The sequence below is a fragment of the Mustela nivalis genome (assembly GCF_964662115.1).
Source record: "Mustela nivalis genome assembly, chromosome: 2".
Lineage (NCBI taxonomy): Eukaryota > Metazoa > Chordata > Mammalia > Carnivora > Mustelidae > Mustela > Mustela nivalis.
The window spans coordinates 140,152,173-140,173,789 of NC_139021.1; the positions used below are offsets into that span (position 1 = coordinate 140,152,173).

General features: G+C 50.2%; 1 protein-coding gene and 1 long non-coding RNA gene across 10 annotated transcripts in view; one reads left to right on the forward strand and one right to left on the reverse strand.

Moving 5' to 3' along the window:
• The first annotated feature begins 193 nt into the window (after positions 1-193).
• On the forward strand, positions 194-21,117 carry PRXL2A (peroxiredoxin like 2A). 8 transcript variants are annotated; one of them, XM_082720155.1, is made up of 7 exons: positions 194-386; positions 3,109-3,214; positions 11,537-11,699; positions 13,591-13,682; positions 16,653-16,793; positions 17,466-17,630; positions 20,363-21,117. In XM_082720155.1, the coding sequence occupies exons 3-7, from the start codon at positions 11,555-11,557 to the stop codon at positions 20,474-20,476; spliced, it is 657 nt and encodes a 218-aa protein (XP_082576281.1). In that variant the 5' UTR covers positions 194-386; positions 3,109-3,214; positions 11,537-11,554; the 3' UTR covers positions 20,477-21,117. The 8 variants fall into 8 exon arrangements, with proteins under 8 accessions (XP_082576281.1, XP_082576280.1, XP_082576278.1 ...); XM_082720154.1 differs by having other exon boundaries at positions 3,109-3,210; XM_082720152.1 differs by having other exon boundaries at positions 197-386; positions 3,109-3,210; positions 11,520-11,699.
• LOC309859466 overlaps positions 7,487-21,617 on the reverse strand; it is a 31,419-nt gene continuing 17,288 nt past the window's right edge. The window contains exons 2-3 of one of the 2 annotated variants that reach the window (XR_014308718.1): positions 8,602-8,688; positions 7,487-7,745 (exon numbers count right to left, since the gene is read on the reverse strand). This is a non-coding gene — a long non-coding RNA (uncharacterized lncRNA). Of the gene's footprint in view, positions 7,746-8,601; positions 9,133-21,617 lie in introns of those variants that run through there. The other variant, XR_014308719.1, reaches the window with a different exon arrangement.

Genomic DNA, 21,617 nt, shown 5'->3' on the forward strand with positions numbered 1-21,617 from the left:
GTAGAGAACGAGGAACAGCAGGTGGGAGCTACCCGAGAGTCGCATAGCATCGAAGATGAGGTCGGCACCGGGCACATTACCACAGAAGTGGGACGGCCGCAGAGCCGGGGCTCCTCCCATAGGGGGCGGGGCACCGCCGGAAGAGGGAGGGGGCCGTAGAGTCCGAGATCCTACCAGAAGAGAGGGGCTGGTCACATGGGAGAGGCGCGGTGGCGCATGCGCCGAGAAGCGCAGGCGAGGGGGACACCCCTTGGATCCCTAGGGCGGGGGAAGGCTTGGCGGGGTAGCCTTCCGGAGCCCGGCCCCGAAGCAGGCGGGCGGGGGAAAGCGGTGCTAGCTGCGCGCGCTCACGTGATGTCCGCGGGGGTGGGCCCGTCGCGGCGCAGGTGAGGAAACTGAGGCAGGGCCGGGTTCGCGACACCCGGTCGGCGGTGCGCGGGTGGCCCCTCGGGCGGCTCCAAAGCGGGCTGGAAGCTCCCTCCGAGCAGACGGGGCGCGGCCGCACCTGCGAGGCCCCTGACAGCCCCCACCACAGCCGCGGCGGACGGCGTCCCTCCCGGCCCGGCACGCCGCGGTCCGCTAGAGATCCCGGCGTTGGAGGTCCGAAGACCCGGGGCTGCGGCCGGAGCCCGCGCCGACCTGACTGGCGGAGAACCAGCCGCCTCCCCATCCCCGTCCCCGTCCCTGTTCCCGGGCTTTCCCGGGCTTTGAATGAGGCGGATGACCATGACCTGCCGGAATTGTTGGGACCGAGAACTGAGGCGAGCGTCAGTTTCCGCCGGGCCGGGCCGGGCCCGAGCCTGAGGCGAGCCCGGGGGCTGCCGGGGGTTAACCGGGCGGAACCGCCGTAGGTGAACCGACAGAGGTTGAGGGACCTGGCTCCCGGGCTCTGCGCTTGCATAGGCTCATGCGCTTTATGGGGCCATGGTTTCCTCTGAATCTCAGACACCTGCTCCCGCCTTCCCGTAAAATTTGCACACGCCCGACAGAACTGGAAAGAGTCCAAGTGCGCATTTAAAATCCCTGTGCTGAAGTCTGGGAATGAAAAGATGAACAAGGCACGGATCTGACGACTTGCTGCAGGGCGGGGAGGTGAAGGAGAGGGAGAAAAAAATGGTGAAGGCCCAGCCTGATGTGGGCTTTGGGGAGGGAGTACACCCAGAGAGTCGAAGCTGGGCTGGGGTTCAGACCCGGCTGACTCTGGGCCTTTTTTCCTTCCAGACCGTGCTGTTTCCACAGCTCAATTACCTAGACTTCACTTTACGGGTTTTTTTTTTTTTTTTTTTAATTTCAATGTATTTTCCATTGAAATTGGTAGATGATTGAGAAAAAAAAAAAAAAAAAAGAATCACCTAGGATTTATTTTCAAAAGCATTGTCCAGGAACCTGCTTGGGTGCTCCTGCTCTAGCCCACCCCTGGAGTCCAAGAATTGGGATTCAGAATGCAAACCCTGACTCCTTGGAACATAACCCAGTCGTCAGAAACCCTCCATTTTGTGTACAAACTACATTTTAGGGGCAATCATTGACTAATCTAGAAATGAGTAAGGATTAGACCTCATATTTATGTCGCTCTTTGTAAGGTAGGCTACAAAGCACCATCTGTACATTTTTAAAAATATTAATTTATTTTTTAGAAAGAGGGGGCAGGGGTGTAAGGAGAGAGAGTCCCGAACAGACTTAGCCAGGAGCCCCCACAGGGTCTGTCCCACCACCCTGAGATCAGGGCCTGAGCTGAAACTAAGGGTTGGTTGCTTAACTGTCTGCACCACCCAGGTACTCTGCACCATCTGTACATTTAATATTTGGATTGTTACAACTCTGCAGAAGGTAATTCGGGAATCATTCACAGGTTCTACAAACTGTAGGAATTTGATGTAGATTTTACTTCTTGGTGTGGCTTTTCCCCTATCCTCCTGCTCTATAAGGGCATGCTATTGCATTGAGATCTTATGCATTGTTCCCTAGGGGTACAGAAGACATTTCTGATGATTGTCTTATCAGCTTGTGTCACATAATTGGTTCTCAGAAAATTTGATTAGGACCAGAATTTTGGGACTTGAAACCCCAGGCTCTGTCAGTATCATAGATATAAGGCAGCTTTCCTGCTGCCAAATTCTTGCCTCTTTGTGGAATGTTGAGCTGAGAGACTCCCAAGCTTCCCTCTCCTGAGGCTTGTGTGGCAACTACTGTACAGAGGCTGGGGGAAACCACCTCTGCGCTCAGTGGCCTTTGGCACAGGGAGGTTTCAACTGAACAGTGCACTTTGCCTTCCCTGGTGCTGTGAGTATAGAAGACTGTGGTGACAGGCACCGCATGGAAGATACATTGTAGAGTGAACGAACAGCTAGGCCAGAGGGGCCCGAGACCAGCCAGCGTTCCCTCCAGACCCAGAGTTATGCCCAGGAGGCAGGTCTGTAGTAATATACCTGGCGTGGCACAGCTGGAGAAGTTTTCAGTGTTCTGTATTCTTCAAATGACGTACCCTTAAGGAACAAGTGAATCTGAGCCCCGCAAAGAAGATTCTGCAATTCTAAGAAATAAAAGTATTCCGCAATATTTTATTGTGTTGTATGTTGCTCTTCTCTTATATATTCTTCCTGGTACCCCTCAAAGTTCCCTTCTTTTTAGGAAGGAGATCCTGAAGGACAAGATGACCTCTCAGAATAGAAACCTAGGGGTTTTTGTGGTATCTCTCATGCCTTCCCATCCATACCTGTATAACTTGATGGAGCTAGTCTTCTGAGCCCAGTCAGGAGGCCGGTTATGCAAGTCAGGGACAGAATAGTCACATATGTTGGGGGTGCTCTGTAGCTTCAATCCCTGATCAGAGGATTTGTGTTTGTCTCAGAGTTTCCCGGTAGCTGATTATGTCTTCTTCTTTTTTATTTTTTAAAGATGTTATTTATTTATTTGACAGACAGAGATCACAAGTAGGCAGAGAGGCAGGCAGAGAGAGAGGAGGAAGCAGGCTCCCTGCTGAGCAGAGAGCCTGACGAGGGGCTCCATCCCAGGACCCTGAGATCATGACCTGAGCCAAAGGCAGAGGCTTAACCCACTGAGCCACCCAGGTGCTCCGCTGATTATGTCTTCTTCTTTTGCTTTCAGCATCTGTTCAGAACTTCCTGACTCTGGCATCTGAGAAGACAGCTGGGCTGGAGCTGGGCAGACGGTCACCCCAAGGAACAGAACAGAAAGTTGGAGATTGAGGCAAGTAGGCAAGTAGGTGAAATCTCACTGCAAGTGGCTAGGTCCATGGTCTTTGATGACAAGGGTGGGTGGGAATGCATCCTCTACTGCTCATGGGGCCTTGTGTGCCCATGTCACTAGGCTGCTAAACTGGCACTTTTTTTTTTTAAGATTTTATTTATTTATTTGACAGAGAGAGATCACAAGTAGACATAGAGGCAGGCAGAGAGAGAGAGAAGGAAGCAGGCTCCTTGCTGAGCAGAGAGCCCGAAGCGGGACTCGATCCCAGGACTCTGAGATCATGACCTGAGCCGAAGGCAGCGGCTTAACCCACTGAGCCACCCAGGTGCCCTAAACTGGCATTTTTAAGTCTAGCCTTCTCTCATCCAGGATTGATAGGACCTTGTTACTTTGGGGAGGAGAGGTGCAGAATGGCCTCTGAGAATAGGCAGTGTGACCCTTACAAAAACATTTGGCTTTGCATTGTAAACTGCTTGCAAAGCGCTGGGACTGGGAAAGACTGGTGCTCTCTCTAGCCACAGATTTCCCAGGCCCTGTTCAGGAGCAGTTTTGCTTTCAACATTCTTTAGGTCATTGAGCTGACTTCAGGAACCACCCCCCACCCCCAGACTTCCTGAACCCTGATTCCCCCACCCCTACCCCACACTGTTCCAGCTTCTGCAGGGTAAATAACCACGGATTGGGGGTTGGGAGACCCAGACATGAGTCCATGCACAGCCACTGACCAGCCCTACCCCCATGTGACCTTGGACTATCTAGCCCCTTCTCTGGGCCTTAGTATCCTTACTGATCAGTGAAGGAGGGGCTAACCAGAGCTCTGAGGGAAGGAGAAGGGACAGGAGAGCAAAGAAGGAGGATGAAACATCCCTTCCGGCCTCGTTCACTGAGGGCTGGAGGTGAGGAGGCCCATGCGCATTCTTAGTTTCCTTTGCCTTCCTTAGCACCCCTCTCTTCCTTTCAGCCTGTCCCAAGCCAGCTCATTCTGGGGAGGGAGGCTTCCCTGGGTGGGGCTGGGCTGGGCAGATATACCCTCTGTGTGTAGACTCTGATGCTGTCTATACTTGTTTCAGGGATGAGTTATCCCACCCAGTGCTGATACTTTGTTTTAGGAAGGCTTTATCAGTTCCTGGCCAGAGGCAGCTCCTTGACAGGCTGGAATTAGGCCTGGGGAAGCAGGGAATGAGCCTGTGCACATCCCAAAGGAGAGCACTGGCCACAGGTGGCTTTCTGGAACGTCCAAACCCTGCACTTGAAGCCAGGTGGTACTTCAGGATCTTTGGATGTCAGAACTGGGACAACCTGAAATTTGCTAGTTCCTTTCTCTGTTGGTACAGAATGTTTTCACAGCTCATGTCAGATTGCCTTGCCCGTTGGGCATTGTGGCTAGCACCCAACCCAAGATCACCTAAACCCCACGCTTGAGTGTTTGATTCAAGGTCAAGCCAGCCCTGTCCAACATTACTTTCTAGTACTGAGCTGAAATTGGGCACCTCCAAATCAGTTGCAACAGGGAGTTTAAAGAATAAATATTCAGACAATTTCAATGGACATCGACGGCCCACTGATGAGCAGGATCGGTATTAAGTGCTGGGGGTGTAGCAGTGAATAAGACAGCAGCCGCTGCCCTCAGATTGCTCCACCATAGTGTGTGCACAGACACGTCAGTAACTAAAATACAGTCCGTTTGCTTGTGTGATGTGCAAAGCTATGTGTGCATATCCAAACACACATAAACATGCACTGTATAATCAGAGGTAAGGGAACAGTTGATAGTTGGGGCTTTCAGGAAGGCACTTGGGAGACAGAGTGTTATTTGTGCCTGGACTTCACATCGTTTGCATGGCAGGGAGGGGCATCCTGGGCAAAGGAAAGAGCAGAGCAACAGTTCAAAGGCCTAACAAGACTTGTTATGGTCCTTGTGCCTGGAGTGGTCAAAATGGTGGCCTGTGGCTTCGCTGTGATGGGCCCCATCAACCATGCCAAGGAGTTTGGAGAGCCCAGGACCAGGCAAGGATGTGAGCGGGCCAGGGTATTCCCCTGTCACTCTGGCTGCAGCATGGAGAGAGCTGGAGAGGACCTGGCTCCTGCCCAACTTGTTCTGTGCTTAGCAGAGTGGACCAGCACAGAGTAACAGGGGCCTGGGCCTGGACGGCGCAGTGAGGCTGAGGAGAGGACAGGGGCAAACACGTTCCGCAGGTGGACAGAACTTCCTGAATGACTAGAGGTGGGCAGCAGGGGAGAAGGAGTGGGCTGCCACTCTCAGCTCTGGCTTGAGCAGTCGGCCAGATGCCTGTGTCGGCTGGGGAACTCCAGAAGAAACCATGACTCTAGCAGAGGTCAGTGTTGGACGTGGTGCCACAGAGATGACCTCCAGAACCTCCAAGTGCTAACTTAGAGTCAGGAACAGCAGTCAGAACCTGGAAGTCAATACCAAGGGGTGAGAGTGAAGCACTGGAAGTAGGTGAGGTTGCCCAGGAAGGGGTGGGGTGAGAGGAGCCACTGAGTGGAAGAACCAGAAAGCAGGGCCGGCCGGTGGTGGTGGTGGTGGTGGTGGTGGTGGTGGTAAAGAACAGAGAGCTAGTACTTTTAGTCTGCTGACTTCTTGGGTGTGGGGTGATAGATGGGGCAAGGAGAAGTCCACAGAAGGAGCCATGGAGAAAGGGGCGTCTCTCTTTGATCTCAGCTAGTGGGACACGTGGGCGGTGTTAAGGCCTTCACTTCACTCGTCTGCACCGGATGGCAGGGTAGGTCTGTTGGCACTTGATAAATGTTACAATCTGCATGACTGCGAATGACTCAAACTTTGTTCAGCTATTTGAAGGGCTGGGGGCCTTGGCAGCTCTCCATTCTGATGTTTTCTGGAGATTGAGTATTAACAGCTGAAGGAGCCCCCGGGGTTTCTGGGTGGCCTGGTCCTGCCCATGGTGTGAGAGAGTGAGCTTGAGGCCATAGGCGGGACTCCAGAGCCCCGCCTCCAGCCCTCCCCGGCAGCTTGATTCCCGCCTGCTCCTGCAGGGTTGGCCTCTTTGTCAGCAGAAACCGGAGTGTGGTCGCTGTGGATGGTGAGTGCCCTTGCTCCCAGGTTTGAACTACAGAGGCTGGGGATCCGGGACCAGGCGGGGAGTGGCTCATGGTGCTCTAGGCTACAGGGAAGAAGCACTTTGGAAACTGAAATGGATGGGGGGAGAGTTCTGATGGGGACCCAAGAATGTGCAGACTCCAAAGTGAGCTGTTTTTGATAGACCCACATGATGGCACCGGGGTGCTTTAAGGAACCTTTGCATTCACCTCGTCCAGCCCCGTCATTTTGGAGTGGAGGAAAATGAGACTGGGAGAGGGGATGTCCCCAGCTTTGCCTAGGGAGCCCAGCTGCGTCTTGTCCCCCTGACCAGCACGCTTTCCCCCTCAACAGAGCTGCCACTCTGAGCGGCCACAGCTGTTGTTCATCTGTGCCGTTAACATGCTTCACCTTCTTCCGTGGAAAAGGCAGAGACCAGATAAGTCCCACCGTAGGAACCCAGTGTTGTAGCTGTATCAGGCGGGGGCAGGCTTCTGTAAACTGTGGAGGCTGAGAAAATTAAGGCCATCCCACCTAAAGTTTAGCTGATGTGGGAAACAGAGGGAGAAGAAAATCATTAAAATTCCTCACCTATTGACAAGCCCTTGAAACAGACAGAGTGGCTCTCCCCTGGGGACTTAACTGCCCTCACCTTGAGATTTTGCTAAGGACAATCCTAGCCTGACCGACCCTCTACCCCGACGGGTCCGACCAGAATCCTGTAAGTCTACTTTAACAATTCCTTTAGGAAACTTTATCTCTAAACCTCCAAGATAGTGTCGAGAATGATTCCCAAGTATATGATCTTGGGATCTGATCTACATCTGAAGGGTCTCACAAGAAGATTTTTATTATAGGTAATGAATAACGTTTTCCTCAGACAACAGCTAGCCCCCCAAGGTCCTGGAGACGTCGCTTCCAAAATTCCTTAGAGACTTACATCATTCATAACCCCCTTTGTCCTCACCCACTGCCGAGTCCACCCCTACTCTGCCTTTAAAAACTCTGACTGTAATCTGGCTCGGGGTCCAAGTTCCTACTCCACTGTGTCGGTATACTTGGGCCCAGCTTAAGCTTGTCAAATAAACCCTCGTGCGATTGCATCGGTGCTTGGCTCCTTGGTGGTCTCTCAGACGCGAAAACTCAGGCATAACATAAACCACCTTTTTCTTAATGGGTGAGGATAGGAAGGGGAGGACAGAGAAGGGACATCTGTCATATGGTAAATTTCCTTTAATCGTTTGGCTGTATTTGATGACCAAAAAAAAAAGTTAATCTTTTTTTTAAGTGCTCATTAAGACAAAGGGGAATCATACCCCTTGTCCCCCAGAAACCCACAAATGAATGTGTGGGGAGGCAAGGTATGACAGTAGATGACTGCAGCTTTAGAGTCATCGTGACCTGGGTCCAAGTTCAGTACTGCTCCCTGCAGGCTCAGTGACACTGGAGAAGGTCCTGAACTTTTCTGAATTGTCCGCTGTAAAATGAGGTTAATATCTGCATCAAACACTGTTGGGTGAATGAAATTAGGCCTTGAGTGTCAAGTGACACCAAATAAATGCTGGTTTAGCATTTAGGACTATCCCATAGCCCTAGAGGCCCATTGTTCTATTGAGAGAGTAGGGTCTCCCTCCCTTCCCTCCTTTTGTCCTGGGAATGGCTGTGATCCCAGAGCCCCAGTCTTTCTCACTATGCAGTGAGTTGCAGTGGTACATGCTCTGAGATCTGCCAGGATGGGAATGCTTTGTAGCTCAGGGAGGCTTGGCTGAGAGGCTGGACCTACACATTCTCTAGGTGTTTCCAGGGGTAAATTTTCACTGCTAACCCCAGCAGAAGTGCCAGCTGCTAGAGGCTCCCTGGTGTAGAATCCCAGAGAGGCCTGACTTACCTCTGCAGCTAATATTGCTCTCACATCTTAGTGCTGCTGGACTTGAGAATGAGGCCCATGCTCCTCAAAGGGGTAGATCTCTGCTCACACTTTCTGGGGCACATCTCCAGGTGGGGGTGGGGTGGTAAACAATACCCGCATCTTGTATTCTGGCTCTTGAACTTGAGGTGGGGGGTGAGGGGTCTTTGGGACATAGAAGTTTCATTCTCCCAGTGCCTTGAGCACTGATGTCCATCCCCAGCCAGCCCGGTCTCTCCCAGGCTTATTCAGCCCAGGTGGGGCCTAGCCCTTCCATTCTGCCCTCTAAGTCCCATGCCAGCCCCAATGCCACATCCTTCTGGGCTTCTCTGGCTTCCCAGAACAGATGGAACTGGCTCTCATCCCCATAGCTTCATGTTTATACTTGGAGCAAGTTGCCTCCCCTTTCCATTTGAATTTCTGTTACCTGTGTACTAGGCCTGTGTGTCCTTGAGGATTGTGTTCCATTTAGCTGTATGTCCTCCCAAATCGCCATTGATTGAGCAGGTCAGTGCTGAGTAAATGATTAGAAATAAATGTTGAGTCTAGGTGAGTCCTGTTCCCTTGCAGTCATGAGCAAACAGGCTAACTGGCTGTTGGTGGGAAGATGGAGCCATTGGTCTCTAAGAGCAGCAGTGGTGTGTTAGGAGGATGTGGAGCTGAATATAAGGCTCTCTGGGCGTCCTGCAGTGCATTCAAGTTTCAGGAGTTGAAGCGAGTCCTTTTGTAGGATAGACGTAAGCTATCCTTTGTGTGCTGCTGCAGAAATGTTATCAGATCTGTGATCAGAGACCACGCCATCTGCTCCTGAATCATACACACATGTCAGAAGTCCAGGGGTGTTTGGATGTGTGTAGAGGTGCAGAAATTGTTCCAGGCTCTAGGGAATCTCCTGTTTATAGCACACAGGTGAGAGCTGTGGTTGTTCTGTGAATGCCCCTAATTGTTCTATGAATTATAATCGAGTAATGTGTAACTTTGCCTCGTAAAAGAACTGGAAGCCAGCCCATGGGCTGAAAGGTTCTTTCCTGCTTGGTCCAAGAACTTGGCTTCTCCATGAGTCATCATCCTCATCATTCAGTTCTATTGAATTCATTTGTGTGCAGTGTTTTGGAGAGCTCACTGTGTACCAAGCAGGTACTGTGCTGCGTGGGCATGGCTGTTCAGAGTCAAAGGTCGCTGTGTCAAAGGTAGGTAGGTCCACATCTTGTGTGGAGCACACAGGAAGTGTTATGGGTACGAAGTATCTCTTGGGAATGGTAGCGAGCGACGGTAGGCAGAGCATCCAGGAAACCTTCTTGGGGAGACGTCCCAAGTCCTGAAGAATGGAACAGATGGGATAGGACAGACATTCCAGGAAGAAGCGTGGAAATGGGCTCACTTTGAGGCCTGCTGACCCCCACAATGAGTTGTGAGAAGGGAAGCTGGAGGTCGCAGCTCTCCCAGCCCAGCCTGCCCTCATCACTGGCCTTTATTCTGTGGCTTATATGGCTAACCAAGCACAAAATCCTGGATTCTTTGCTTTGAGACAATGCTTTTCAAAATTCCATGTGGTTGTGAACTGCATGCCTGGTCTGATTAAAATGCAGTTGATGATTGCTTAGTCCTGAGGCATGAGATCTTCCCTTCTGTGTGATGCCTGTGCTGCGGAGGCCTCCTCCAGGAGGCCGCAGTGAGAACTCCTCTCTCCCAGCTCCAGCCCCTCCCATCAGAGGTGCTGAGGGGCTGTAGCACACCCCGCCCCCAACACACACACATATACACACACACACACCCAGGCCTCTCCCCTTCATTTCTCCCTTCCCTAGCATGCAGATGCCAGATTCCTTTTTCTGCAATGCTCTTTTCATTTGGTCATTCCTCCTCCCTACCCCAACACAAGCCTGGTCTACCCTCCTTTCCCAAAGTCCTCACCACCAAATTACTGGCAACCCCACTTTATGGCAGTAGATCCCTCAAAGCCCCAGCTCTGGTAGTGGCATGTGGCTTTCTGGGTCTTTGTTTAATCGTTTGAAAATCCTCTCCCCGGCCAAGTGCTGGAGGGGAGACAGAAGTCTTTGGTTGGTGGACCACACACATACACCCTGGGTCTGTACCTGGTGATCTCTGCCCAGAGTCCTGCTGGTACCTAGAAGGAAGGCCCCAGTAAAGACCCTAGGATGACTGGAGGGCTGTGGAAACAGAGTATTTTAAGTAGTTGTCAGGAGTAGGCAGCTGGATGGGATACCTGCTCCAGTCCCAGAGACCCAATTAGAGGAAGCCTTAGGGAAGCCCCCAGGAATGAGCTGGGAACAAGGCTGGGTTCTACAGGACCTGTGTGGGACTCCACTGCAGTTGCAGAGACCTGTGACAAACCTCTTTGGCCAGCCCCTGTGAGGCAGACAGACACCTAGCACAATGCTCTTTTTATACATAATGCCTGCTCTCCCTGTCCACTTCTCTTCATCCAGCAGACGTGTGTAGTGCTAGTGACATGGGGCAGAATGTCATATTAGATACGGGTGTTTACTAGCAGCCATCTCTGTTCATCTGTGTCATTCACTAGGCTGCTAGATTTTCAGGGGCTATTTATTTTCTCATTGACTCTGGTTTTATGTATTGCTTCTTTTTTAAATTTTTGTTTTATTTTCACTCTGAGACTGTTTTATTTGTATAATGAATGAAATACAAAGCTGTTTGCAGTTGAGAGAAAGTACTGAGATTCTAACATGAGTGACGCTACTGTGAGTGAAGCCCCGCTGGGTACTGCCTGGGGGCCGGGCAAATGGTATGGTCTCTGTTTCTGAGTCACAAACTGAAGAGGAAGAAGAATAAGGTAACAAAACAGTGTGATTGGTGTTCTGAGTATTTTTTGATGAAAGAAGAGAAGGCTGCCTCTCCACAGGGAGGTGATAGTGGACACTCCCAGACTATGAAGGAAGAGCAGCCATTGACAGGGAGGGGAAAAGGAAAGGAGGCTGTCTCCAGGGGGCTCAGCATGGACACCCCCACAGAGCTGGGGGGCCAAGGCCTTGGGCATAAGAGAAGAACGGCAAGAGAGACATTTCAGAGGGCTGTTCATTTCTCTGTTCTTGCTCCTGACCCATGAGTGAGCTCCCGGGGCAGGAACCTCTAGGTGTCTGTTGTTTTCCCAAGCTCTTGTGGCAGCGGGTGCTCAGTGGCTGTCGTCCGCTCTCATTATCCGCTCCCGTCTTCCGCTCCAGTCCTCCCGTCCCGTCTCTGACACCGCTGTTCCCCTCCTCTGCCTCTGGGTTCGCTGCCCAGCCAGAGGCTTGAATGGGGACCAGATTCCAGCTCTCTCAAAGTGGGAGCAATAACATCTTCTTCCTTCCTCTCAATCTCCAGAAATGTCTTTCCTCCAGGATCCGAGTTTCTTCACCATGGGAATGTGGTCCATTGGCGCGGGGGCCCTGGGAGCAGCTGCCTTGGCCCTGCTCCTGGCCAACACAGACGTGTTTCTGTCCAAGTCCCAAAAAGCGACGCTGGAGTATCTGGAGGACATAGACCTGAAAACCCTGGAGAAGGGTAAGCCACGACCCCATCAGCCTCCGTACTTTTCCAGGGTGCTGGGATGCAGACTTACACATTTTTTTTCCGTATAAAAGGGTGCTCTTACTTTCTCTCTCTCTCTTTTTTTAATTGAAAAGGCATTATAACAACATTAGGAAAGTTTAATAACTTTTTAGAATTACTGATAAGCCCATTACCCTGACACAGCACTCATTTTTATTTTTGTACATTCCTTTCCATGTGTACATAATATGCAGTTGGGATCTTCTTGCATACCATGTTTTACATTTTAGCTTTTTCTGGTCAAAAACATTTTTCACTTTCTGATGTTGTCTCCTGGATCTTCACAGAAAAGAGCTCCTGGTACATTTGAGAAACACTGTGTATTCAATTCTGTGTTCCTGGTGCTCAGCACAAGCTCCTGTTTATTGAAATGCAGTGTCTGGATGGTTACTGGTATACCCATGGACAGCCTTCACCTGTGGCGCAGCACACACAGGATGGAGGTGGGGAGTGCAAGGTTGCACTTGTAGACTGGACCTACCTGTCTCTCTCTTCTTGGGGCGCCCACCTGGAGTCCCTGGGGGACAGCTGAGAGCCACAGATTTGCACGTGGTTCCTTGACTGCCTCACTGTGGTGCTCTTGCCATTGGCAGCTTGGTGATGCCCGTGGTGTGGATGCAGTTGGCATGATTTGGTGAAACTTGGGGCTCACGGACCGGGTGGTCTCCAGGTTGGCCCCTCAGCAGGAGGCCATGGTCAGCTGTTCTGTGAGTGAGGAAGCTTGTCAAGGGCAGGCAGGCACTGTGACTGCAGACTTACAGTATAGGTCACCTTCGTGGAGACTAAGAAGTCCTTGGGGAGAGCCCTGCTTGGCTGTATTCAACCTAGAGTTCCTCAGTCTCATTTGATTACAGACCTTAGCCTGCTCCTTTTCCCCACAGAACATCCCACGGGGACACGGATTCCTCTGAGACATGCTAGGACAGGAAGAGCTGCTACTGCTGAGCCCTCAGTGTGAACTCTGTTCGCAGACAAAGTGCGGCGGGCACTTTGCTACCCACCTTTTGATGCCCCCTGCAGCCTCAGTGGAGCTGCTGGATGTTTACACTTTTGACTGAGGAAACAGGTCTAGGGAGGAGCTGGCACGTGCCTGACGCTACCCCACTGGACGTAGGCCCTATCTGACCACGGCCAGGCTTGAGCTACACAACCGTACTGCCCTGAGGCATTTCCTTGCTGGCCATCTTCTACCCTCTCCTGTGAATAATCATGCAGTTAATATATTTAGGTTAAAATTTTTTTTCATAAGGTGGCATCTAGGGTCACTTAGTCAATTAAGCGTTCGACACTTGATCTCAGCTCAGGTCTTGATTTCAGGGTTGTGAGTTCAAGCCCTGTGTTGGGCTCCATGCTGGGCTTGGAGCCTACCTTTAAAAAAAAAAAAAAATCAATTTGGGACACCTGACTGGCTCCGTTGGTGGAGTGACTTAGAGATTACTAAAAATCTTAAAAAAAAATTTTTTTTCATAAAAATTTCTGTTGACCTATTCCCATTCAATACTTAAAAAAAGAAAAGAAAAAAGAAGAATTAGGGTTTGTTTGTTTTTTATCAAAGTGCAAGATCTCTTTCAGGTTTTGACCTAAAGGATCATTACAGTATCCACTGCTACCAGCAAAGGAATTTGCCATTTTTCTAGAAATGTTCCAGTTTGGGATGTTCACTTTTGCCAATAGATTTTGATTACAGTGGGGTCCTTCCTCTGAAGGGTGATTTGTTCCTGTCTGTGTTTCCTGTTTTCTGTTTCCAAGTCCTCTGTTAGGCTGGTGTCATTTATGAGCTGTCTCATGGCTGCGACCAAGCTGGGCTGGGAGGAGAGCGTACTGACTTGCCTTTTCTCCCCAGAACCAAGGACTTTCAAAGCAAAGGAGCTCTGGGAAAAGAACGGAGCCGTGATAATGGCTGTGCGCAGGCCAGGATGTTTCCTCTGCCGAGAGGTGAGTACATCAAGGATCTGTACAGAGAAAAGGATTCTAGCAAGTGGGGCCAATGCATTTCTAGCCAGGACTAAGGGCTGTAGGCCTACTCTGATCTTTGATTATCACTGTTATTTGCTCTAGGTATTTCTTTTGATTTATTCCCTGTGTGTATGCATTTAACAACTCACCATAACCTTGGGTTAGCAAACACACTTGACTCTCGTTAGGTGCTCTCGGGCCCTTGTGCTTTCATGGATTGTCTGTGTCTGGGGCCATCTTCCCGTTCAGTCGGGTGGGGATCGGTCCAATTCTTTGTACCTGGTGCTCAACACAGGCACCTGATTATTGAAGTGCAGTGTCTAGATGGGTACTGCTTCAGCCACGGGCAGCCCTCACGTGTGGCGGGGGTGGGAAGTGCAAAGTCACACTTGTAGACTGTCCCCCTTTTCTTGGGTCGCCCACCTGGAGTCCCTGGGGGACAGTCAAGAGCCACAGATTTGCACGTGGTTCCTCGATTGCTGCATTGTGTGTCTTGGCATTGACAGCACAGTGGGGTTTCAGTGATGTCACTGGTGTGAATGCAGTTGGTGAAATTTGGAGTTCCATGACCAGGTGGCCTCCAGGTTGGCTCCTCAACAGGAGGCCATGATCACCTGTTGCATAAGTGAGGATGCTTATCAAGGGAAAGCAGAGTCCAGCTTTGTCACTTTACAGATAGGTGAAGGCCAGAGGAGTTTGGTGACTTGTCCTGTTCACAGTCAGTGGCAGAAGACCTAGCTTCTGAGATCTGCCTTGCCTAAGGGAGAGCTGGGAATGAGAGAGTATTGCTTCTCACGTGGTGGCGTTGGCCCTGTGCACGCGGTCATCCTCCTTCCTCTGGTTGTCCTCCATAAGCCTGGGACCATCCTTTCAGCCTTGAACTCTCTCTCCTGCTTGTGTGGCTGGGCTGACAGAGAATGTGCTCACATTCAGGGCATTTCAGTGCCTGTGGTCTCCCCCACACATCCCTATAAAATACAACTTGTTTAACGGAGGAAGAAGTAGAGGGACAGGTTGTGACAAAGTCACACTGCTGTGGGGAGGTGTGTTAATATCCTGTTGTTGCTGTAACAAATTATCACAGACTTGGTGGCTTTAAACAACACAGATGTATTAGCTTGCAATTTTAGAGGTGGGAATTCTGAAGTTGGTCTCGCTGGGCTAAAATCAAAGTGTCAGCAGGGCTGCATTCCTTCTTCCAGAGGCTCTAGGAGATAGTGATTTCCCGTCCTCTTCGCTGCTAGTGGCCATCTGTACTCCTTGGCTCATGGCCCTGTCCTCCATTTTTATAGCCAGTGATGGCTGGTCCAGTCTTTCTCACATTGCATCACCATGTCACTGAAAGGACCCCTGCGGTTGGAGCCACCCAGATCATACAAGATCCTGTCCTTTAAGGTCAGCTGGTTAGCAACCATCTGCTGCCTTAATGCCCACTGACCCTGTGACAAAACATTCATAGCTTCCCAGGATTAGGATGTGGATATCCTGAGAGGGTATTATTCTGCCTACCATGGGAAGTAAGGCCTAAAAATTCAGGGCTTTTGGTTCAAAGGCTGTGATGCCTTCAAATACCAACATGGAAGCCTGTTGTGACTGGATTTCCAAGGCCAGTTAAAGCCACAAGATCCCAAGAGCAATCGCCCTCCCTAATTACAGCCTGCTTATCTGTGCCCTGGTCCCTGCCTGGCAGAGCGTTTTGTGAGAAACATACGTTGGATGGCAGTCTATGTTATTTTAGTGGCCCAGACCAGAGGTATAGGACTGAGTCTCCACTTCATGGCTTTGTGCAGTGACACGCCAGAGTACAGAGCCCAGGAAGAAGGAGTAAATCCTTTTATCTCACACACGGGTGGTCTTAGGCCACAGCAGACCTTTAGTCCTCTCTGCCGTAGGGCAAAGTTTGCCCCTCACTGAAGCTCTTGACTAGGGCTTCATAATGGATTCTGTTTCCTTAGCTGTCCTTTTTGTGTGTTCCAGCAAATAAACAGAAAGTTACATGTAGTTGCTACCATACGGCAACATATTTGTATTAGAGCCAAGTGGGCTATTGTTTCTTTAATTCTGACACTAGTTGTGAAGAATTTTTTCTGAACAACGAAGTAGTTTCCTTTCTCCATTCAGCATGTAATTCATGAGAGTGAGGGGTGTCTGTATTTGTCAGTCCAGCTGCATTGTCCCCACCATCCACCTTCACCTTCAAATCTTTCCACCTGGTATCTGGTACCTTCTGTGTATCCAGCCGTGTGCTGGGCATGAAAGGGTACAAGAAATGGAAAACATGGCATCTAACTATGACACACACTTGGGAACTTAAGTGACCATGCTCAGCTTGGTGGTCAAACACAGACTCGGTTCCCAAAAAGTCTCCAAGCAGAAAGACTGGATATGCACAGAGAATTGGGACTTTATTCTAGGCTAGACAAGCCAGGGAGAACTTACAGAACAGGGACCCCTTTCTGGTAGGGTGGGATTTGAGCGGGAGAAAAAGGAAGGTTGTTGGAGGGTGGGGAGCAAGCTGAGTGAAGGCATGGGAGCAGCTGTTCACATGGTCTGAATGAAGTTTGCCTCATAGGCTGTGCTGGTTTGGTCGGGTGCAGGGGAGGGGCGTCGTGGCTACGGACGGCCATGTTTGGTGGCAATCTCTCAGTTACCGGATGCTCCCCGGCCATGGTTCGGACACCCATAATAGGAGCCTTGCTTCCCCTTCCCACCCTGGAGAGAACAAGAAGCCTGGGCTGAGAAGGAGACCTGACACCCTCTAACTGAGGCCTCGGGCCCAGTTGGGCCAGGCTTCTGCTGGGTTCCACAGGCCTTCATTGTTCCGGGCATCTTGTTGCTTTTGCTCTTCCACATTCAGTGCCAGCCCAGCTCTGGGTCTGCAGGGGAGCGGGTGTTGGCTGGCTGTAGAACCACAGGAGTTTGTGCCCCTGATGTTCCCTTCTTCTGCAGGAGGCTGCAGACCTCTCCTCCCTGAAGCCTAAGCTGGACGAGCTGGGAGTCCCCCTGTATGCAGTGGTGAAGGAACAAATCAGGACCGAAGTGCAGGACTTCCAGCCTTATTTCAAAGGAGAGATCTTCCTGGATGAAAAGGTGCATCTCCTGTGAGCTTGTTGACACAGACTGGTGGGGACTGTGCTCAGGTGTGGAAAGCTCGATGGCCCAGGGCATGTCTGGCCTGGAGCTGGAGGCTGGCCTCCCTTTCAGCTGCCCTGAATTTGGAGGAGCTCATGCAGCCCTCTGGGCACAGCGTGATGGGATGTTTGACAGGTGTCTTCTCAGTTATTACTTGAGCCCTTCCTAAACTGTGACCTGAGCACGGGAGCCTGGAAAATTACTGAAGCCCCACTGGGTTGTAGCATCATGCAGCGGGGACCAGCACAAGCCCCTGTCCCTTCCTTCATTGCAGCCATATTCCTTTCCCCTCTGCTGTCCCCTGTGCAGGATGTCAGACTGTTAGCACCCTGTCAGGCACAAGAGCCTTACGTGTCTCCAGTCTCCAGCAAGGGGTTAGAGGCAGAGTGGAAAGCTACATAGCTGTTTCTGCAACATGGGCCTGCCCTGGGGTCAGAAGCTGGACTGGCAGGGTTCTTTCCCCGGGCAGCTGAGAGTGCTCCTGAATGGGAGCCGTGTGTGGTTGGGGGGAGGACATGAAGCAGCAAGCTTTGGGTCCTTGAGAATGAATGCCTGTTGGGAACCTTTCCTCCTTGGGGAAGGCAGGCATACATGCTTCTCAAAGGGGCTCTGCCTTTCTTGATCCTGCAGAAAAGGTTCTACGGTCCCCAGAGACGGAAGATGATGTTTATGGGGTTTGTCCGTCTGGGTGTCTGGTACAACTTCTTCCGGGCCCGGAACGGAGGCTTTTCTGGAAACCTGGAAGGCGAAGGCTTCATCCTTGGGGGAGTTTTTGTGGTGGGATCAGGAAAGCAGGTAAACTCCTCTTGTTCACGTGTGGATCTGTGGGTGTCTGTTGTCTGTTGGTGCAGGACCCCAATATGGGAGGGCGTTCCCTATTTAGAGTCTTACAGCCTTTCTTCCACAAAGCCAGGGAGTGTGAGGAAAGGGAAGGGAGGGGAGTTACCGTTTATCACACATCTGCTCACAAGCCACCTCACACTCGAATCTCCTCACTCATCACAGTAATGTCCTGAGATGGTCTGGGAGTTCCGCGGGCCAGTAACTTGGGACTGAGGGCTGTGAGTGAGCACACGCCTGCGTCCACGTTTCCTGATGTCCAGTTCCGTCTTTAGCACTTGAACAAAAGCATTGTTTTTAATCTATTAAGAACGTATTCTCACAGGTCTTCAGGAATGGACAGTAGAGAAAAGGAGGAGGAGAGAAAGAAGAAAAACAGCCTGAATTAGGGGGAGCAGCAAGGAGATATGGGGGAGACAGCACTTTTCCCTGTGGGGTACTGTCCCGGAGAGGTGACAGACTTCTCTGCAGACAGGCTGCTCTGGGCACTGGCTCTGAGGCCACAGAGTCAGCACAGGGACCCTTTGGGCCCAGGAGGCGGGGGTGACTGCTCCGTGTCAGACTGTGGGCAGCCTTGAGCCGAGGGCTCCCCTGTGCTGGAAGGCAGCACCAGCAGGTGCCTGTTGGATGCAGAGCAGGGGTGAGGTGAAGTGGATGCAGTTTGCAGAGCCCAGCAGGAGGACCTCGAGACTGATGGCCTGACTGCGGGTCCTATCTCTGCCAAATTGGGACGTGACATTAACACTTGGCCTCCTCGGTAACAAGACGGTATTGTTTGTATTGGCGGATCTCACTGTTAACATTAATAATTGCATACTTCTCTCAATTTGGGAGGAATAGATATCTTTCCATTTTAAGCTCTACTTCTGTTCTCTTCCTTTTAAACCTTGGTAACTGCTGTTGCTTGTCTGTATTAGAATCTCGCATGGATTGATGTCTGATATAATATGAACCTATTTGCCTCCTTTCTGGTAAATATATCAAAATGTCTTGGTGATCACGGCTGCCAGAGAGTGCCTGCCTTGTTCTGATTCCTCCGGTGTACCATCTCCTATCTTCCTCACAACTAGTCTGTGATGTTAGGGACTTTTATTCCCATCTACATGTAAGGAGATGAATTATGCATGAGACAGAATAACTCTTCCAAGAGATACACAGCTGCTAAGTGGTACAATGGAAATGGAACTCAGGAACTCAGACACATCCTGCTCCCATGGACCGCGCCCTTCCCCTGCCCAGAGCCTCTCCTCAGCAGTGGTTCCCAAAGACCCCTTCCAGAGACCCTTGCACTTGGGCAGGCCACTTCTGGAGAAGATCAGTGGCCCAGCCTCCTCTGGCTCTGGCGCACTGGGATTCCTTCCTCCTCCCTCCAGCTCTGCCTTCCCCCAGCCTCCGGGGCAGGGCAAAGCTCACCTGGCAGTCTTCTCTTGCCTGCCAGTGACTCATGTGCTGCTCACAGGCTCCCCAAAACGGGCTGGCACATTCCCGGTGTTGCTAGGTGTGTTGTTTGACTTTGTTGGTGCTCCCTGGAGCGCGGCCTTCTTCCTTTCTGGTGGCAGGTGGGCTGGCCTGGCTGACTTCAGGACTTGCCTCCAGGTTTCTAGAGCACAGTGTTTCCACAGTCCCCCTGAGCTAGCTGCCCCTCAATGGGGATGTCCTTTATAATAATTATCTTTAAAACATCTTTGCTTTAAAGAAGTAATGAGTTTTCAACATAGAAAATTTTGAAAACGCAACAGTAGAAGGTGAGGAGAGTCATTCCATAAGCTTAGCCTCTGCCTACAACCCACTAGAACAGAGCTAAGCTGAGAAGCACACCCCCCCTTTTTCTTTAAGAAAATCTCTTACTAGATATTCTTCTTTCACTTAACAGTGTATCACGAACATCTCCCGTGTCATTCTTCCTCAGTATTTTTAATGTCTGCATACTGCTTTATTAGACATGTAAATACAGTTTCCTGATCGGCTTTCCTGTAGTCACCTCAGTGTGGTGGGACTTTTGGGGTTTTTTAAAAAGTCTTTATAAGTAATGGTGCAGCAAACATATTAATAATGTTTGTATATTTATTTGTTTTGTTAATACGAGTTCCCTGATGTCCTGGGTTGAGGAACTCTTTCACAAGGATTTCTCGATACCGATCTCAAACACACTATCCCGTGCTTTTTACCACTTCCAGGAACTTTGGTGTATCCTCTGTCTTAGGGAATTTTACTTCACAATATCAGGAGCGGCATCTGCATTCTTAGGAAAACTGAAGTCAAGAGAGGTTATGTCTCCTTTTCAGATGGTCACCGTCTGACTTCTGAGCTCCACTTGCACACCTCGAGGCTTTTCTCTGGAAGCTCATTCTGTGTCAGCTCTCTCTGCCTGGTGTGCTGTTTAACTTCACCTCTACCCGTAGACACGTGACTGCCTTCCATGCTTTATCCTCTGTGAAGCCTTCCCTGGTCACCCCATTATATCCCTCCACGTAGATGTCACTCCTGATTTCCTCCTCCCACAGTACCACAGCTCACCCTTGGTGATGTAACCTCCCTGTTCCCGTTTTGCCACCAGAACTGAACCCCTCAGGAGCAGAGCCAGGCCTGACCCATATCTCTGGCCCCTGATGCCCTCTCTGCCTCTGTGTCTATCCCATGAATGAGTGACTCAGTGAGGACTGATGTTTCCTCTTGTTTCCTTTTAGGGCATTCTTCTTGAGCATCGAGAAAAAGAATTTGGAGACAAAGTGAACCCAGTTTCTGTTCTGGAAGCTGCTAGGAAGATCCAACCCCAGACTTCAGCTGCAAAGTCAAAGTGATCACATGAAACTGCCCCGCTCAGGGATAACTAGGGGCACTTAGCTGCGTCCTGGGATGTGTTGTGTCTCCACTCATGTCCACAGAGTTAAAAACCCCACTCATGCCGTATTGTCAGTAGAGATCATAAATGTATTTTAAAATACTGTGCTCTCTTTAGGCCGCCAAAGGCAAACTAGCCCCCAGACGAGACTGATAAGAATCTAAGAAATCAGTAAGGGTAATTTCAGCTAAAACCTGGAAAATTCGAGGCTTAGCCTTGACTGCTGCACCTCCTGACAGTGTACATGGTGTGTGAGTGCTGTTATCAGAAATGACTTTTATTTTCATGTTTTCAAAAATCTAAGAAAAGTTAATGATTTGACTTGAAGATTCAGGAGTTCGGGGCATGTGTGTTTTCTATTAATGACCTGTTATACAATGTTAAATTAATAATCATGCAAAGGAATTGGCAGGCTCCAGATGGCTTACTAAAAGTAAATTATAAAGTGAAATCTGTTTTTTCATTGTCTTCCATTCTAACCTCAGAGGTGTTTTTTTTTTTTAGAAGTGATCATCTCTGGCTCTAATAAAATTATGTATCAGAAATTGCCTATAATACAAGTTTTTCTGATAAAGCTAACAATAAAAATATTTACCATAATGATGGCTGAATTTAAATCATTGGTGTCAAAGACATTGAGCATGAAAAATCAGTATTCTCCATGTATATGAGGTAAGGGGTAGTGAGGGGGGAGCTCCTCTACTTCTCATGCTCTAAGAGGTTTGCAAATGACCAGAGAAATTCATCCTGTCATTCCTGTTAGTGGTTTCACTGTCTTCCCTGGGGGGAATGACAGGTGTTTAAAATTGGTAGCTGCTCTCCTACTGATAGTCTTTCAGTCTAATTTGAGGGGAATGAGGAGAAGGGACAGAGAGGATGAAATATAATTTAATTCAATGATTTATTACATTTGAATTTTTGTCATGTGTGCAAGTTTGAGATCAACAAAAGCGGGGGTTGAGGGGTAGGGGATGGGAGTTCTGTGAAGATGGGGCCAGGGAGCAAGCAGACAGGCCAGGAGGAGGGGAGTCATGTTGAGCCAGGAAAGCAAGAATGGGGACAGTCAGAGCTGGAGCTCGGAGAGCATTAGCAGTGAGCGT

Coding starts and splice junctions, on each gene's coding strand:
- PRXL2A (XM_082720152.1), top strand. CDS start 11,522: ATGTCTTTCCTCCAGGATCCGAGTTTCTTCACCATGGGAATGTGGTCC. Junction 13,683..16,652: donor GATGTTTCCTCTGCCGAGAG/GTGAGTACATCA, acceptor CTTCTTCTGCAG/GAGGCTGCAGACCTCTCCTC. Junction 17,631..20,362: donor TGGTGGGATCAGGAAAGCAG/GTAAACTCCTCT, acceptor GTTTCCTTTTAG/GGCATTCTTCTTGAGCATCG.